The sequence below is a fragment of the Nicotiana tomentosiformis genome, chromosome 3 (genome assembly GCF_000390325.3).
Source record: "Nicotiana tomentosiformis chromosome 3, ASM39032v3, whole genome shotgun sequence".
Taxonomy (NCBI): Eukaryota; Viridiplantae; Streptophyta; class Magnoliopsida; order Solanales; family Solanaceae; genus Nicotiana; species Nicotiana tomentosiformis.
In genome coordinates, this window is record NC_090814.1 from 151262040 (window position 1) to 151279776 (window position 17737).

The 17737-nt window shown below is 36.1% G+C and overlaps 2 protein-coding genes across 2 annotated transcripts in view; one reads left to right on the plus strand and one right to left on the minus strand.

The window, feature by feature from the left end:
* The window catches only part of LOC104107032 (26S proteasome regulatory subunit 7 homolog A), a 5394-nt gene extending 1014 nt beyond the window's left edge, over positions 1-4380 (plus strand). Inside the window, exons 2-10 of the mRNA XM_070199377.1 lie at positions 7-22; positions 279-370; positions 448-525; positions 953-1014; positions 1176-1320; positions 1447-1665; positions 1982-2163; positions 2551-2726; positions 3904-4380. Of these exons, the coding sequence (XP_070055478.1) occupies positions 7-22; positions 279-370; positions 448-525; positions 953-1014; positions 1176-1320; positions 1447-1665; positions 1982-2163; positions 2551-2726; positions 3904-4061 (1128 nt within the window). The 3' untranslated portion in view covers positions 4062-4380. The remainder of the gene's footprint in view (positions 1-6; positions 23-278; positions 371-447; positions 526-952; positions 1015-1175; positions 1321-1446; positions 1666-1981; positions 2164-2550; positions 2727-3903) is intronic.
* Positions 4381-5436: 1056 nt separating this feature from the next.
* On the minus strand, positions 5437-12475 carry LOC104107033 (protein STRUBBELIG-RECEPTOR FAMILY 6). Its single transcript, XM_009615716.4, has 16 exons — positions 12219-12475; positions 11353-11488; positions 11132-11203; positions 10974-11039; positions 10825-10896; positions 10647-10718; positions 10231-10302; positions 10081-10146; positions 9907-9966; positions 9501-9811; positions 8348-8634; positions 7547-7812; positions 6848-6980; positions 6136-6272; positions 5871-6027; positions 5437-5760 (listed from the first exon to the last, which is right to left on the minus strand). The coding sequence occupies exons 1-16, from the start codon at positions 12316-12318 to the stop codon at positions 5614-5616; spliced, it is 2154 nt and encodes a 717-aa protein (XP_009614011.1). The 5' UTR covers positions 12319-12475; the 3' UTR covers positions 5437-5613.
* Between the last annotated feature and the right edge of the window lie 5262 nt (positions 12476-17737).

The window sequence follows — 17737 nt, forward strand, 5'->3', positions numbered from 1 at the left end:
AAAAAGATAAATGATTTATGTGGTATGTATGTCCTACTTTTGTTCTTTGTTGTTGAAATAATGGTACCTCTAATTGCATAATACTGCTCATTTGCCTCAAATTTGGTCTTCATTGTTTGGGGGCTAGCAAGAAGGAATAGGGAAAAAAGAGAACTTTTCTTATCCTTTGTTTTTGGGATATTATTTGATTCTGTTAAAATGTGTGATGGGTTCTCCTACTTTTTCTTTTGCACATTTCCTATAAATGTATGGTGAATTCTAATTTAGAATATGTGCAGGTATTAAGGAATCTGACACTGGGTTAGCTGCACCAAGTCAATGGGATCTAGTTTCTGATAAACAGATGATGCAGGAGGAGCAACCTCTTCAGGTTTGTTCTCTGGGAAGGAAAAATGCATAATTTTTGTTAGTCAGATACGCTGAAGCTGTAACTATTCTTTGGAGCAGGTGGCGAGGTGTACAAAAATAATTAGCCCCAACACTGAAGATGCAAAATATGTTATAAATGTCAAGCAAATTGCGAAGGTCTGTTATCTTGTTTTTTAAATATTGTATTGGCTGTATTACCTTCATTTCTAACCGTGTTGGTGTTTGGAGACAGTTTGTCTAAGAAGCTCTTTGCAAACTGATCGTGAGATATAGAACTGTGCTTAAGCTGTAGTAAGCAGCATATTTTAGTTAGCAGCAAGGCTTATATAAGAAGTTTGATGCTTCATGATTGGATATCTCAGTCATCTTCCTATTCGTCTAAGAAACTACACTGAATTTATTAACAGGATATTTCCCCTTGTTTTTGTCTTTAGCCTGAAGGCTTTGTGCTCTGTAGTTTCCTTTATTTTTTTGAGTATGTGATGTATTGCCATGAGAGAAGTGTTGCAGTACTGCTGGTTGGATCTATTTTTGCAATGAATCGTAATTACCTCGTTTGACTGTGCTTATTTCGTAACTGCAGTTTGTTGTTGGATTGGGTGATAAAGTTTCGCCAACTGATATAGAAGAAGGCATGCGAGTCGGGTATTTCTTCTTCTTCTTTTGTTTAGATGTTCTTTAGCTCTTAGGTGGAACAAAGAACTTTAGGGGGAATATCGGTTTCTGTGTAACAATATTAAACTCGAGTCTTCTGCTCCTTTAAAAGTTAATTGACTCTTAGCTTGGCCATTTTGTTAATTTTGCAGTGTTGATCGGAATAAATATCAAATTCAGATTCCGTTGCCCCCCAAAATTGATCCTAGTGTCACAATGATGACTGTCGAGGAAAAACCTGATGTGACATATAATGATGTTGGAGGATGCAAGGAGCAAATTGAAAAGATGCGAGAGGTGATGATGATTGTACATTCTTCTGTTGTATTTCAGAGTGGTGTTCCTTTTCTTTTCCCTTTTTCCTCGTTGGTTGACGTTTGACAAAATGGTTTGTGTTCATTTGCTTGCTTAAATTAACAACAGGTTGTTGAGCTTCCCATGCTTCACCCTGAAAAATTTGTCAAACTTGGAATTGATCCCCCTAAGGGTGTTCTCTGCTATGGTCCTCCTGGTACTGGGAAGACACTGCTTGCCAGAGCAGTTGCCAATCGTACTGATGCATGCTTCATTCGCGTCATTGGTAGTGAGCTTGTTCAGAAATATGTTGGTGAGGGGGCTAGAATGGTTCGTGAATTGTTCCAGGTTAGATGCACTCTCATTATATTATTTTTTCGATAAATGAGGAATTCCTTGTTGAGTTAGCTGGACCAATCCAATTGGCCCACTGTGCAAAACTGGGGAGAGTAATGGCCTGCCACTCTGCCTTGTTCCCACTTAAATACCAAAAGTCATGTCTCTGACAGCGTTCAAACTCGTGACATACACCCAATCCACACGACTTGGGCTACGTCTTCACCATTGAACCAAATCCTTCGGGCAAGATATACTTTTATTGTCGAACTCTTTTAAGCAATGTGTAATGTAGCATTGATTCTTGACTAGTGCTTTGATATGATAGATGGCACGCTCCAAGAAGGCCTGCATTGTGTTTTTCGATGAAGTAGATGCCATTGGAGGTGCACGATTTGATGATGGTGTGGGGGGAGACAATGAGGTTCAACGAACCATGCTCGAAATTGTGAACCAGCTTGATGGTTTTGATGCTCGAGGGAATATTAAAGTTCTCATGGCAACCAATAGGTAAGTTTGCCTATATGTTGCAATTGTATTTTCCAGTACATACATCTGCTTTTTCTCGTTGGTTTGTTTATGTTATTTCAAGTTTTGGTGATTAAAAATTGCAGCTATTGGTCCAATAAGTGTTGCACAGAGACATATGAATTGCTTTCCTCTGCATGTTTTTAAGTTGACTTCCTATATGTTTGCTACTGAAAAGGCACATCTGGCTGGAACATCTGAAGTCCCTTGTGGCCCTCCTGATGTATTTTTTTTCATTGACTCTATGTTGTTCCTTCTCTTGTGCTCTATTGGTTGTCGGAATTATTTCATCTTTTAATATGATGATCTCTATGTTTCACAGCTTGCTATCATTGTGCTCAAGCTCTAACCCCGTCCTGTTGTTTGCAGACCTGATACACTTGATCCAGCTTTATTACGTCCTGGACGATTGGATCGCAAAGTTGAATTTGGTCTGCCTGATCTGGAGAGTAGGACACAGATATTTAAGATTCATACACGCACAATGAACTGTGAGCGGGATATTCGGTTTGAACTGTTGGCCCGTCTCTGTCCTAACTCTACAGGTAATGTCTCATAAATATGAGTAGTATGTTAGACTTCTTGTTTATACAATAATACAGCTGACATTTTGATTATTGGCCTTAACGTGTCTCTGATTGTAATGTCTGCCTCTCTTATTTTGCTAGCATAAAGACTATTCTATTAGAACGGATGTTTGTGTTATATCATACTATTGTCGTACTAGCTTATTCAGGCCAACTTTCTATTTTAGGTTTTGTCGGAAAATTTACAGGATTAACCATTAGAAGTTAAAAGAAATCAAATTCTCCTAATAATATACTTAAACCAGGTTGGATATTTTCTTTATTAGACCTAGTTATTAACTAGTATATTAATGTTCTTTTTTACCTCCACTACTATGATGTGTAATGAACTTCAAATTTTCTTGAACTCTTCAATATAATTTTTTGGAAGACACTCTTATTCTTCCTCATGTTTCTTTAATGAGCATCATAATACACGTGTGCAATGTTCATTGCCATTTTTCCCAGTATCATTTGGTCCTATAACTTTTTAAATTCTCAATCCTAGTCTTCTGTCATTCTGTGACATGGCTGCCGTCTTTCTTGATAACTGATTCTGATATCTCTATTTGTTCTATGGCAATTAACTATTGTTATTCACAAATCAGATGTTCTCATTACTTTATTGTGAGTTTGAAGGGCTTTAATGTTGTGGGAGAACTTAGATTAATTGCCATGTAGGCACAATGTGGGATGCGTCATATCATCAGCCATCACATTGCGAATAACATAGATCTCTGTGAGCTACTGATGCACTACTTAGTTGAGGTTGCAGCATCAAAGGGGAAATGTGTGGTAGGCAGTGATTTATTGGTTGAATATAGTGTATTTGAAGCATAAGGGTAACTTTGTCAGGCAAAAAACATCGTTACTAACTTCATGGCTCTCTAATAATGCAAGGAATATGACACAATGACAAATGGAGGTCTGGATATCAATTACATTATTAGTGGAATTTCAAAAACAAGAGGGATTACTAACTTGTGGTATTACACTGGTTTTTTTTTTTTTTGGTTGTAAGAGGGATTGTTGATAAGTTAGAGAAGAGGGGTTTACTTTAGTTATCACATTGGATAAAGTCTCTTATCAGTAAGCAGGTATACATGTATAGGCAGACGGAGATACACCGTAATATTCTATGGTTCTTTTGTTCCAGGAGCTGACATTAGAAGCGTGTGCACGGAGGCTGGAATGTATGCTATTCGAGCGAGAAGGAAAACTGTTACGGAGAAAGACTTTTTAGATGCTGTCAATAAGGTCATTAAAGGGTATCAGAAGTTCAGTGCAACACCGAAGTACATGGTCTATAATTGATTGAGCCTCGTTTTGGCTCTTGAAGAAGGAAACATGGGCAATGAACAGGAACAAGGAGCTTTCATTTGACCATGAAAATTATGAATTTCTGGCTGCTCGTTTTTACTGCCTGGAAGATGCAGGATTTGCTGCTCTTATGCATTGTAATGTCTGATGATCTGTTGTCGGTACCAAAACTAGTAACTCTATTTCTCTGTTAATTCTTTGTTTCAGCTTCTCAATTTCAGTTCCTGCTTGCATTCCTAGATTTGTAATGTGCTATATTCTGTTTCGGTTCCCGATTTTACACGTTTTAAAGAGGTCCATTCAGTTTTTGTTCTGCGCATGCTTACTGGTAGATGTACCGGCAGATTGATTTTTTTGTTGAGTAGGTTATTCTGACTACCTTGTAGTATGACTCAGCGATAATATTGTATTTTAAAATTCTGTACTTAAAACTTTTTATATAGAGGATTAAACCCTCCACATATAATGAATGTAAAAGTATAAACAATACTCCTTATATTTCAAAATCCCAGTGCTTCTTATACTAATGGTAATCTTGTAAAATTTAAATTAGTGATTGTAAAATTTAAAGGGAATTCCACAGCTTAGCATTATTTCGATTAATTGCTCGTTGAATATTAGACGCTTGTTAGCGTGTTCCACACTTACATGACTTTAATAACACACCATATTATAGAAGTGTTTCAATCTATGAATGTACAAACTCAATTTGTACTGGCAGCAAACCGAAATAGAAACACAAGTGGGAGATTGACCGTTCTTGGGTGCCTCAGATCTCGCTTCACCAATGGGCCAATTTGTTCAGTCTCCATCAGGAGGAAGAGGCCGAAACCAATGTTTTCGGCTTACATTTGTTGGAGTTGATGTTGATTAGTACATTTTTATGACTTTTAAAGTTGAACACTACTAAACTGGGGATGCTAGTTCTGAGCGATAAAAGGCCCCAGTGGATTTGGAACCCGTCCTTATTTTTCTTCAGATCTCATAACCCTGACTACAATATAAAATAATTTAATGCAAGTCCTTAAGTGGAGCCATAATAGACGTGATCAATTGATTTAGAAGTATCAAGTTCACATGTTGAGGAAGCTGTGGACAATTATTGTTAGATTTTGTCAAGCAGGCAAAAGGAAAAAGTCATACTTGCTTGTCCTCCGTTTCTAGAGTGATACTGCTGCAATAAGTAACTCATTTCTTGATCAGCAAATAACCACTGATTACAGCTATTAACTTTGACAGTATGTCCGTGAATAAGCTATCAGATCATAGTTTCTAAAGTGATGATCAAAGTTATGAAAATGATATTATTTCTTTAATCTCGCTGTGGAACAATTAGAAGGAAGAAGAAGTTCAAGTAGAAGAAAAGAACTGAAAAAAATAAATTATGCACTATGAACAGATTTTAGCATCATGTATTGGTACAATGCACTCCGAGTCTGCAAAACAACAGTATCAGTTGTTTCTCATAAACGCAAAGAATAGAAAAAAGACACCTCCACGTGTGTTAGAATAGGCATCATGTTGAGTACTCAACGTTGCATGGAAACTATGGTTCATAGTCCTGAGCATCTGCTTCACCCCTTGGACTAGCCTGATCAACACCAAATGTCCTCTTGCTCATGTTTGCTCGTTGCACTAGCCTAACTAATGCTTCAACCACTTCCGACATAGGTGGCCTGAACTCAGGCTCGGGCTGCCACATAAAAAAGAGGTACATTGAGATAATGTGGAGTGACTCGACTAGATTAATGAAAACTAAAAGCAGATCTATGAAGCTCACTCACTTCCAGTTCGAAATAATACCTGGACACAGAGAGCTATTACATCAGCAAAGCGTGATAGGGATTTAACAGGATAGAGCCCCTCGAGTGCTGGATCAACCATCTTAGCCAGGGCATCAATGTCATGCAGCTGAGGTGTTGCCCATCTAACTAGAGATTGTTCAGATCTTGTTCTACCGCTGCATTAAAAGAACAAAACACATGATGAAAATTTTGAAAAGCTCTATATTTTCATCTTGCTTCTTCAAGAAATTTGGATAATACCATGGAGTGCTAAATAACATTACCCATCAAAAGGTTTTCGTCCGGTAAGAAGTTCTAACATAACCACTCCAAAGCTGTACACATCACTCTTTATGGTAAACTGCCCAGACATAGCAACCTCGGGTGCGCCATATCCAGATCCTGTATTATGGTTCAGTGCCTGCGAGAAGCGATCGATATAAGATTTCAGGAAACTGGTTTTATGATGAAAAATCTATTCCAACTGAAAGGATAGAGGCAGGAAATAAGACACCTGCTAAAGACTAGTGGATACTTATCAGCTTATGAATCAAATCTTATTTTTAACATGGTAAAGAGTATTCCTTATATTTTGATATTCGATAGTTCATTGTAAAGAGTATTCCTTCTATAGAAATGTTACCGTGGATAAATTATATTTAAGATCTGAATAGAATTTCTGTTTTCTTTTCTCCAAGGACAGATGAATATCCAAAGAGGATGCAAATACAGGCATAGAGGCATGTGCATGAGCTATGTTGCAAGGACTTTCCAAAATGTTGTCGTACCCGTCTCGAATCCTCCAAAAATGCACTACTTTTGGAGGATCCGATACGCACCCGACAATATTTTCGGAGAGTCCGAGCAACATAGTGCATGAGTACCCTTATGCATGTGCATTAGTCAATCAGAATCCACATTCTTACATTAGAAGATATTGCAACATCCAACAAAAAACATCTAGCAAGGAATCCTAAAGCAAGGAGCTCAAGCTACCTGATCTACATCAGCGATAAGACTTGCCAATCCACAGTCTGATAGATGAGGATTGAGTTCTGCATCAAGTAAAATATTTGCAGATTTGATATTCTTGTGAACCACAGACGGTGAACAAACTTCATGCAGATACCTGCGAAGGATGCGTATTTTAGCTAGTCAAGAAACTTGAGAAGAAGAAGACAGAAAGATTAGCATATTCAACATGGTGGCTAAATAATGGCTGGCGACATACATTCTATTTTCTAATGTTCAGATGATGAATCTTCTTGATGCGATGTTCAGATGATGAATCTTCTTCATGCGCGCCTACTGATGTTTAAGATTTTTTATTTTTTTTTTGGTTGATAAATATCATGTTTAAGAAATATGAATTCTAGTGGCCTTCATAATAAGGCACCAAGTCTGATTAAAACCCAGGGACAATGGGTTGCTCTGTACATGTTTTCACATGCAACTCCCAACCCCCCAAAGAAAATAACTACGTTTTAATTAACATTTCATAACATGGTCTTTTCTATTTTATCTCCCCCCTCCACCAAAAAAGAAACTTCATAATTGTCGACTACACATACCAGAAGATCTATGATAGAGACTAACACTTCAACCAAAGATACAAGGAAAAATGAAACTTAGCTACAAGCTCCGTGAACATTATAAAATGGCATCAGATATTTTTTGTAGATCATGAAAACTCACTCTAATGCTCTTGCTGTGCCTAGTGCAATCTTGACTCGGCTATTCCACGTTAGTGGCTTGCTTTCCTCATCTGACAGATGCAGGAAATCATGGAGAGCACCATTTTTGTGGAATTCATAAACCAGCAGGTGCTGCCCATGCTCTGAACAATATCCGACCAGCTCAGTTACATTTGGATGATGCAGCCCGGATATCTCAGAAACTATATCGAGAAAATCTTCAGGATTCTGGAGTGCAGAAGAGTTGATTTTCTTGACAGCAAGAACCTGTGGCATTTCAAAATTAGAAAGGAACTTATGAAGATGGTTCAGTTACACAGGCATAGATGATAGTATCTTTAAAACAAAAGTTTTGAGCAAACATAACTCTTCAACTAAATATTTTTTTTTTGTTATCAAACTGCTCTTCTTTTTTTTCTATTCATAGGTATTTTTCTCTAATGGAGAGCACCCTCCACTTCCAACAAAGAGGTTGTGAGTTCGAGTCACCCCAAGAGCAAGGTGGGGAGTTCTTGGAGGGAGGGAGCCGAGGGTCTATCGGAAATAGCCTCTCTACCCCAGGGTAGGGGTAAGGTCTGCGTACACACTACCCTCCCCAGACCCCACTAGTGGGATTATACTGGGTTGTTGTTGTTGTTGTTGTTGTTGTTGTATAGGTATTTTTCTAATCGAACATTTATCTGCCATTTCAACTGTCTTGCTTCATTACCAGCACAAAATCAATTCATGATATGACATCCATATTCTTTTAAAGACAACATTTTCTTTTCATAGGTAGTCAGTCATAAGGGAGAAAACATACCTTTCCATCATCGAATTGAGCCCGATAAACACGCCCAAAGGATCCCTCACCAATAAGGTTATCAACACTGAAGCTATCAGTAGCCATCTGTAGGTCCGCAATTGAATATTGTCTAGCATTTATTTTAGCTGTATTGACTTTCTTGGGTGGAACAATTGGTTTTGCTGCTATGTCATCTTCATCAAATGACTTGTGACGTTCAATAGGTGGAGGTCTTAGATTTACTACAGCAGGAGCTTCAAATGTTTTCACACTTGGTGCAGAGGAAGCTTGATTAGTTTTCATCTCTGCAGCCAAAGGAGGACAATGAACCAAAAATCCAGACAGCAAAGGAAACACTAGACTGTAAGTACTACAAACACGCAAATGCATGACCAGATTCAGATTAATGAGATACGGAAATGAGATGAGGCTTAAAAGACATAATTATGAACCCACCAACTGACTGATAAAATTGAGAAACGCAAAGAATTAGAATTTGCAAAGAGATGAATTTGGTTGTTGGCACACAATGGGTTAGAATGGGAAAAACGATTTTTCCAGCTATGCACATGAATATGATTCTTCAATTTGCTGAGAGTTGCATTTGAATCAATAGTTGTTCTATGAAGGTCAACTAGATTTCTGAAGAGTGTTAGTTTCATAGGAAGTCAAACCATCAAGGGGACTGACTTATAAATCTTGAGAACAGGCGTATGACCAGATCCACTGAAAGAGAACATAAAACTGAAGTTTTCTTTTTATCCCACTGTCAGCTTCAACAGGTAAAATCAGAATCTAAACATCAGTTTGGATTCTACAATTAAGTTCTTGGAATTTTTCAGTAACTACAAAGTTTTGTTTCCTCGGAAGATAGGACCTGCCACATCTGTGCAGTTTTACATTTTGATGGTAAAGTTTGTTCCTGTGTTTGGTTTTTTTCTTCTATATCAACAGCAGTAGCTGGCTAAGTTTCTTCTATGAACACTAAATAGGTAGTGATCAAGCACAATGTTAAGGTTGATTCCCCAAATTCACTACAGAAAGAGTTCTTTTTATGCAGCAGGTACACCTTCTCAAGCAGTTGAAAGAGGCTAATGATACTATGATTGATTGTTATGTTTCATGATTAAATAACAATCACAGAGACCATAACAGGGTCTAATAGGAGTACCTTGTACTTCCTGTGAAGCAAGAGGAGCAAATGGCTGATTATCATGTTTTTCGATGTCCGCCGATGACCGTCTCGATCTCTTCTTGATAACAAAAAATGCTACAATTGCCCCAACAACTAGAATGGATATCACTATGCCTGCAATGGCTCCACCCCCTATCCCTGATTTACCACCACCATCACCACTGCCACCACTACCAGAAGGACTATTGTTGTCTCCAGATTTGTGGTGCCGATCGGGCCTGCTCGCAGGGGGTGTGCCAGGTGGAGGAGGGGGTGCAGGTCCTGAGTTCCATGAATTACCATTTGATCTGTTACAAAAGTGATAAAGGCCTGAATAATCCAGAAACTACTTTCGAAATAAATTTGAAGAATAAAACCAATTACTCCAACATTAGATACTTACTTCACGAACCCTTTCAACTGATCAGGAACCCAGCCCGTAAAACGGTTGTTTTCGACATTCCTAAAGCATAAAGGAATAAGCATGACTGTCAACTGATGCTTTCAACTGAAACTCTATAAATAAGATAAAACATCAGAGATAATATCCAGAAAGAAGCACGGACTCAAAACTCACAGATCGTCAAGAGGAAGATTGGCTAGGACATCAATAGTTCCTGTGAACTGGTTGTTCTGCAAATACCTGCATAATTCAACATGTAAACTTCAATCATTGAAGGACTCAACCAATTGTCTACAAGGATGAAGCAGAAAAATATTATCTCACATTTTGTTCATACTAGTCAGTGCCTTGAAGCTTTGAGGAAGATTATCTGTCATCGCATTGAATGAGAAATCCCTGAAGCATAAAGATTAATCAATCAAAAACTATGCAACAAAGAATGATTAGCTAGTCATATTGGGTTTCTAATACTTGGCTTAATAATACATCAAAATGTATTCAGCCACATTGCTCAGCTCAATCCGTACAACCACATAACTTTACAGATCAGAACAAAGATCAGATACTATTTTCATGATATTGACTTTCTATAACTAGGCAACAAATAACTCAGATGGGGAAAAAGAGTTTGTATTAATGAGCTAAGAATAGCATGTTTTACCCACGACACCTCATATAAGACCACAAAATGGTAATGTTAAAACACTCAAGAAATGGCATGAGAAGAAGATAGGCCTTACAATGTGTTGAGAGAAGACAGAGAGTCGAATGCAACAGTCACTTGTCCTTGAATTTGATTATGACTGACATTTCTACAGCCAGATGCAAATATTGCAGAAAGTCATTGACAAGCTTAACCTCAGATAAAAAGCTTACTGCTGGAAATAAATCGCACTCAAATTCAAACATTTTACATACAAGTATCGGAGGGAAGTCATCTGTGAAATTGAATATGGCAGGCCACCATTAAAACCATTGCCAGCAAGATTCCTGCATTGCACGGCACGTTTAAGAAAGATAAGTGGAAAAAACAGTCAGGAATGACAATAATATACTATAAGACATACAATCTTTGCACATTCGGAGGCAGCTGATAAGGTAACTGGTTTCCCAAATTGTTATTGCTTATGTCACTGCAAAATCCACAAAGAATAAACATGTGTAAGGATTAGATATAAATCGAAGAGACATCTACAAGAACATTATTGAAGGCCATTTATCTTACAAATTAGTCACAGATGTAAGACTTGCTAGCTGGTAACCCAGTGAACCAGAGAGTTGAAGACCTGATAACTTGCTGAAGGAAAACGAAAAGTAAGTAGCCATCAGAAATCACCAAGCAAACAATTCCAAGAGGCTGTAAAAACATGATGAAGAAGATAAAGAAGGAAAACAGAAACCACTTATCAAAAACAAAAAAAGGCAATAAGGAAGACAGAAACTCACATTTCAGTAACTCTATTATTGCCTGAGCAAGTAATGCCTTTCCAGGACTCTCCGCAAGGATCACCACCATTGGCTGTCCATTTTGTTAGCTGACCAGGTGAATTTAGGGCGCCATACATAACTCTCAGGGCAGAAGCTGAAAATCAAAGAGCTACCAGCAAAGTTAGACTGAAATACATGGCATATTTGTCTGTCAACAGAATTCTTATAATGATCAAAATAAATTGTATATTTTGATTAACGAAAGGAAACTGTTGGACAAACTGTTATGAATGGTGTATCTACAAGACACATCAACAAGCATGGTAGAAAGCAGTATGTGCCTTAATCAAGCCGTTAAGAAGTGAAACATATTGTATTATCATCGGAACAACAGTCTTTTTAATGTTTCATTAAGTTCTCGATCAACTTTAATCTCCCTGTTTCGTTGCGGCCCACCCCCACTACCCTGTCCTTTCCAAGCAGCAGAAAGAAAATCTTCTGGAGTAATGCTTAGCCGAAAAAAGCAAGTCAGTCAATCCAGAATGAATGAAGGTAATAATGCAAATATTCAACAATATAACAAGTCCACCGACAAGACCACAATGCATACAATAAGGAAACACAATAAGAATCCAAGAAAGCTTCCTCTAACTGATTTAAGCCTTGATCGACAAGAAACTTTTCAGTTTTACGCATCTAAGACATTAGACAATATATTCAGGTTAAAAAAGTAACGACTTTGCAACGGTTGCTGATTTCAGTCTTAGCTATTACTTTCCAAATCAATCAGTCTTTATTACTGATGCATCAGCTGAGTAAGAATATACACAAACAGATAGAGATAATAAATAAAAATGATTAAAAGCAATGAGAGAATAGCTGACCGTCATTCGGATCTGTGTCGGCAATGGCATAGCTAGGACCATAGAACAGAATGCCGATGAGTAGCGGCAGCGCCACCACCGGCAGTAGCTGTAACCTCATATTTACGGCGGCGTTTTCTCCTCCTCCGCCTCCTCAGTCACAGTCCTCAAAGAGTCTCTCTACCACCACTACCAAGGCACCCAGTCACACAAAAACCCAAGTTTCAGCTCGGGAACAGAAAGGCTTGGCTTTGTCAGAACTTTCCTATTTTTCTTTCGGCTAATCTCCTTTATAATATTAGTAGTTTATAGTTTATAAATAAAGAAGAAAATATATAATAATAATAATAATAATTAAAAAAAAAAAAAAAAGAGTTTGTAAGAATAGGAAAAAAATATATAGTGAAAAAAGAGATGACGTGGTTGGGTGGGGAGAGGTCGTAGCCATTCAAGAGAAAGCTGGCAGGCACGATCTGCTAGAAGAATCCAAAGCCACAGAACTCTGCCTTTTCCTATTATTATTATTTCATTTTTAGAATTTAATTGGAATTTCTTTCTGTATACAGCTACAGACCTACAGTCAGAGATTAACATACCCATAGAGTTAACCAGGTGTTTTTGACTTTCTTCAAAAATCAGCTCTTTTGGATTTAATCTAACACTCGAATTAATCGATTTCAATTTAATTGTTTTTTAGACTATTAAATAATTTCAAAACACTAATCAATTTTGTTTTCCAAACCAATTTTATTTGAGAGTAATGCTATAGTTTCTATACTTGGCATTTATTTAAGGGTACCGCAGTAGCCAGTAAATAAAGACATATGATTGCTTCATAAAGTGAGCAGCTCTAACTTTCCATTAAATATTGGAGTGACAGTCTTTTTGTTTCAAGTATCGGTAAATAAATACTACAGTAGATTTTTATTAGATTTTTATAGACACATACATAACCTATTTGGCCGAGCTTATTTTTGGGCCAAAAGTATTTTTTTTATTTTTTGCCAAAATCATTTTTGACCAAAAATTGAGATGTTTGGCCAAACTTTTGGAAGGAAAAAAGTATTTTTGACGAGATGCAGAAGCAATTTTTTAGAAACAGAAAAAAATAGTTTCTCTCCAAAAGCGCTTTTCTGAGAAGCACTTTTGAGAAAAATACACTTAGAAGCATTTTTCAAAAGTTTGGCCAAATACTAATTACTGTTCAAAAGTGCTTGTCAAATTAATTAGTCAAACACAAACTGCTTCTCACCAAAAATATTTTTTTAAAAGTACTTTTGAGAAAATCAATTCTCAAAATAAACTGATTTTAGAAGTTTGGCCAAACAGGCTAACAGTCGTAGTACTTGGACATAAATTCCAAGAATTTTTTTTTCAAATTTGAAATTCCATTAAAATTTGATTTGAAGATGAATTTGTGTTTGTTTATAATTTTTGTAACATATTTGGATGTACTTTTTTCAAAACCTCAAATATGATTTATACCCCATAATTTGTAGAAAATATCAAAACTGCCCCGACTTGATTATCCTACTTGAAACAAACAATCGAACATGTTGATTGTTTAACTTGTACGAACAATCTTTAATAGAACTTGTAGTGACTTCTTCACGTAAAAGTAGGGCTGCTTATCGGGCGGATTGAGCGGGAGCGGTTAATTACTCTTAACGGTTTGGCTTAACGGTTATCAGCTTTTAAATATATTAATCCGCTAGCCACCTGATAAGATATCGGGCGGATTGGTATCGGTTTAGCTCTTATCGGGCGGTTATCGGCCTAATTCAATCTATATTGCGTGCATTAATTGTTTGCTGACCGCCTAGCATACAAATTCAGAATAGAAAATTACACATTGAGTCCATACATACATGTCTGTTAATACCTACAAAAGAATGAGGTAGTGTGTCATGTGTTGTAGAGTGAAAAAAGTTGTAGCACAGCACTATTGTTCTTCTATTAAACATAGACAGCAGGCATTAGTTTTAAAAAATAAAAGCAGAGGTGAACCATAGACAGCAGCTTAAACAATCTTGATGTAAGGTGGGAGAATAAGCTAAGCTAAGCCAAGCCTGGGATCTTCTGATGCATAGTACATAAGGGTACTCATTATTTAGGAATTAGGCGTTAGAACTTAGAGATAGAGTACGGGAAGAAGTGGAAGGGTTTTTGATATTTAATATATATATATATATATATATATATATATATATATATATATATATATATATATATATTCTTAACGGGTTAACGGATTATCCATTACGAAAATTGAATAATTCGCCCCCAAATCGATAAGCCGTTAATAAAAAAATTCAATTCGTTCCTCATCCGTTAAACTGTTAACCCGATACCAATAAGCCATTAAGCTTCGGTTTCGGTTCGGTTTTCGGTTTCGGTTCGGTTTTGAACACCCCTACGTAAAAGTATAAATTATAGATCTCAACAGTGGATATCAAAATATTGTCCAAGGCTACTCAATCAGATGGTGGGTAGTTGTAGGTGTTACATAAGTTTAATAACTGATTGGGGCCCTTTTATAAATTTTAAAATTATAGGGTAATTTTGTAAAACTTAAAAATACCAACTTTCCAATTTTTCAATTGAAAAACTAGTTCTCAGTAGTTTTTCAAATTCGAAAATGCATTTTCAAGTTTGATTTGAAAAAATATATAATATTCATAACAAACATTATTTTGAAAATTTTTGTTTGGAAAAAAGAAAAATTTTCTTATGTCCAAACGGGCTTATGATACTGTAGACATCGAAATTTTAACGGATCAGTCTAAATTCTAAACTCAAGATACTACAAAGACGACTCTTAATATTCTAGGAGTCTATTAGGGTTGCTTGGAGGCTACTCTACCAAAACCCTAGCTTGGAGGCTACTCCACCTCAACCCTAGGTCACTTCTATAAAATGGTTACATATTCCCTTAAAGAATATCTTGAAAAGGGGGATCATCTGAGCAATTTCATAAACTCCTGGAATATGCACGAAGAGATCAAACATTCGATCATGTCAAATATGTCTTGCTCAAAGTTTTAACAACATTTAAGATCCAAATGGAGTGATGTTATATGTTTTTTGATCATCAAATGCATCAAGAAGATGCATATCATCCTATGTTCAAGAAATACGCCGCTAAAGCCCTCGAATTACGGAATCAAGGGATAAACAGAGTTGTAACCTACAATGTTTATCAATACAATCTTTTTTTCTTTATAGTTGTTTGTGATTGCAGATTTATTTTTCTGTATAATTTTATTGCAAACAAATTGGCACGCCCAGCGGGACTAGTTTTGCCCTTCATCTCTTGCTCATGCAAATCGAAAATTATAAATTTCAAAAATATTTGTTGCGATAATCGAGTACTTCAAGTTTCGGCAAGCCTACACCCCGACAAACCTTGAAGTAAGGGGCATTTGTAGACATCAAAATTTTAACAGATCAGCCTAAATCCTAAATTCAAGCTACTACAAGACGACTCTTAATATTCTAGGAGTCTATTAGGGTTGCTTGAAGGCTACTCTACCAAAATCCTAGATTGGAAGCTACTCTACCTCAACCCTAGGTCACTCCTATAAAAAGGGTTACATATTCCCTTAAAGAATATCTCGGAAAGGAATATCATCTCAGCAATTTCATAACTCTCGGAATATGTACAAGGAGATCAAATATGTATTGCTCAAAGTTTTAGCAACATTCAAGATCCAAATGGAGTGCTACTACATGCTACTTGATCATAAAATACATCAAGAAGATGCATATCATCCTACGTTCGAGAAATACGCCGCTAAGGCCCTCGAATTACGGATAACAAATTAGAGGGAAGAATCAAGGGATAAATAGAATTGTAACCTGCAATGTTTATCAATAGAATCTTTTTTTCTTTATAGTTGTTTGTGATTGAAGATTTATTTTTCGGCACAAATTTATTGAAAGCATATACGAAGTGAAAAAAGAAAAAGGAAAAAAGGAAAAACAAAAGGGAGCAAGTCACGGGCAATCCGTTAAAGTAGGATTTGTTTGTATCTCTTTGAGCTTTCGTCTTTACCAACTAGACATTCATCTTCAAGCTTTCGCTAGTTTCGAGTTTGTCCGTGTAAATTTTGCAGATGGTCAATAAATCTTAAATCGCATTATTTATATCAAATAAATAAATATATGTTATGTATTTATAATTTTGTATATATATTTTTTAATTTAGCTATAGTTAATTAATGCATATTTTTACCTCATTAAATTACTTAACTATAATAGGTTAATTGGTATAAACACTTAAAACGATTAAATTTTTACATATTCTAGTGTACAAGTATGCCAAAAATGGAGTATATCTTTTTTGAGAAGATGAAAGTAGAATATGACAAATAAAGTAGTGGTGTGGAGTATTATCTTTTTTGTCAAGAGAAACAATATTATTTTCTATTTTGTTCAAGAAACGCGTTCATCTGACTTAGTGATTTATTCAACGTTGAAAAATTCACTCTAAATTTGGTGAAATGGCAATTATATTGATTAGAGTACCAATAGATAACAGCTGATAGATGTGCTTGTTTTCCAACAAACAAAATCATACGACCGACTTACTATTTCCCCAAAATCATCTGTTGAATGTGACGTGTATTCATATCTATGTAGTCATTTTTCTTGTTGGGAGATAGACTGAATTGCAAGTTTTTCTCAAGTGAGTTTCAAGTTTAAAGCATTTGAAGTGGGGTTCTCGTTTTTATCTTTTTAGCAAAGAAAAAAGAAACTATATAGCTAGAGTCGAAGACAGGATTTGAAGTTTATGAATTCAAAATTTTAATTATTTTGAGTTACTGAGTTCTAGATCAATAATTTATAAATATTTAATTAATTTTTTAAAAACAAATACAAAGTTTGAACCAAAGTTAATGGGTTCGACCGAACTCATAACTTATACATTCGCTCCGCGCCCCATGAAATATGGCCGTTTGGCATTAAAAGGAGAACATTTTTCACATCAAATTAGGTAGACGTGATTCCTTCAAGAAATGGTCTCTTTGTTTGCAACCAAAAACCTGCAATCACTCATATATCCTCTTCTTCTTCTTTTTTTGTGTGCGCGTGTGTTTCTTTCAAGTTCAATGTTCAATCTCTGGCCAACATGATTTAATACTCCTTCCAATCCCAAATATTGGCCGTTTCGATAAGTTGAATTCGTATAAAAATATATTTGACATCTTAAAAAAACATTTTTTTTTTTTTTTTTTTGCGATTTCACTCTTATTATTTCAATTAGTGAAGTTTTTGTCACGACCCAAAATCTACTAGTCGTGATGGCACATAACCCCATTAGGTAAGCCAATTTACAATTATCTGATTAAAATAATATTTAACTAACTCTAATACACTCCCCAAAGACTGGTAGTACAAATCATGAGCTTCTAAGATTAAAAATTTACAAAGTTGTTATGAAATAAATACACCATCTGTTCGAAATGTACATAAATAGATTTTTATAAATCTAAGGCTACCATGAACAAGAGGCAGCTACGACCGGAACACAAGTACCT

Coding starts and splice junctions, on each gene's coding strand:
- LOC104107033 (XM_009615716.4), bottom strand. CDS start 12,318: ATGAGGTTACAGCTACTGCCGGTGGTGGCGCTGCCGCTACTCATCGGC. Junction 11,040..11,131: donor CTTACATCTGTGACTAATTT/GTAAGATAAATG, acceptor TGGATTTTGCAG/TGACATAAGCAATAACAATT. Junction 5,761..5,870: donor TAATAGCTCTCTGTGTCCAG/GTATTATTTCGA, acceptor TTTATGTGGCAG/CCCGAGCCTGAGTTCAGGCC.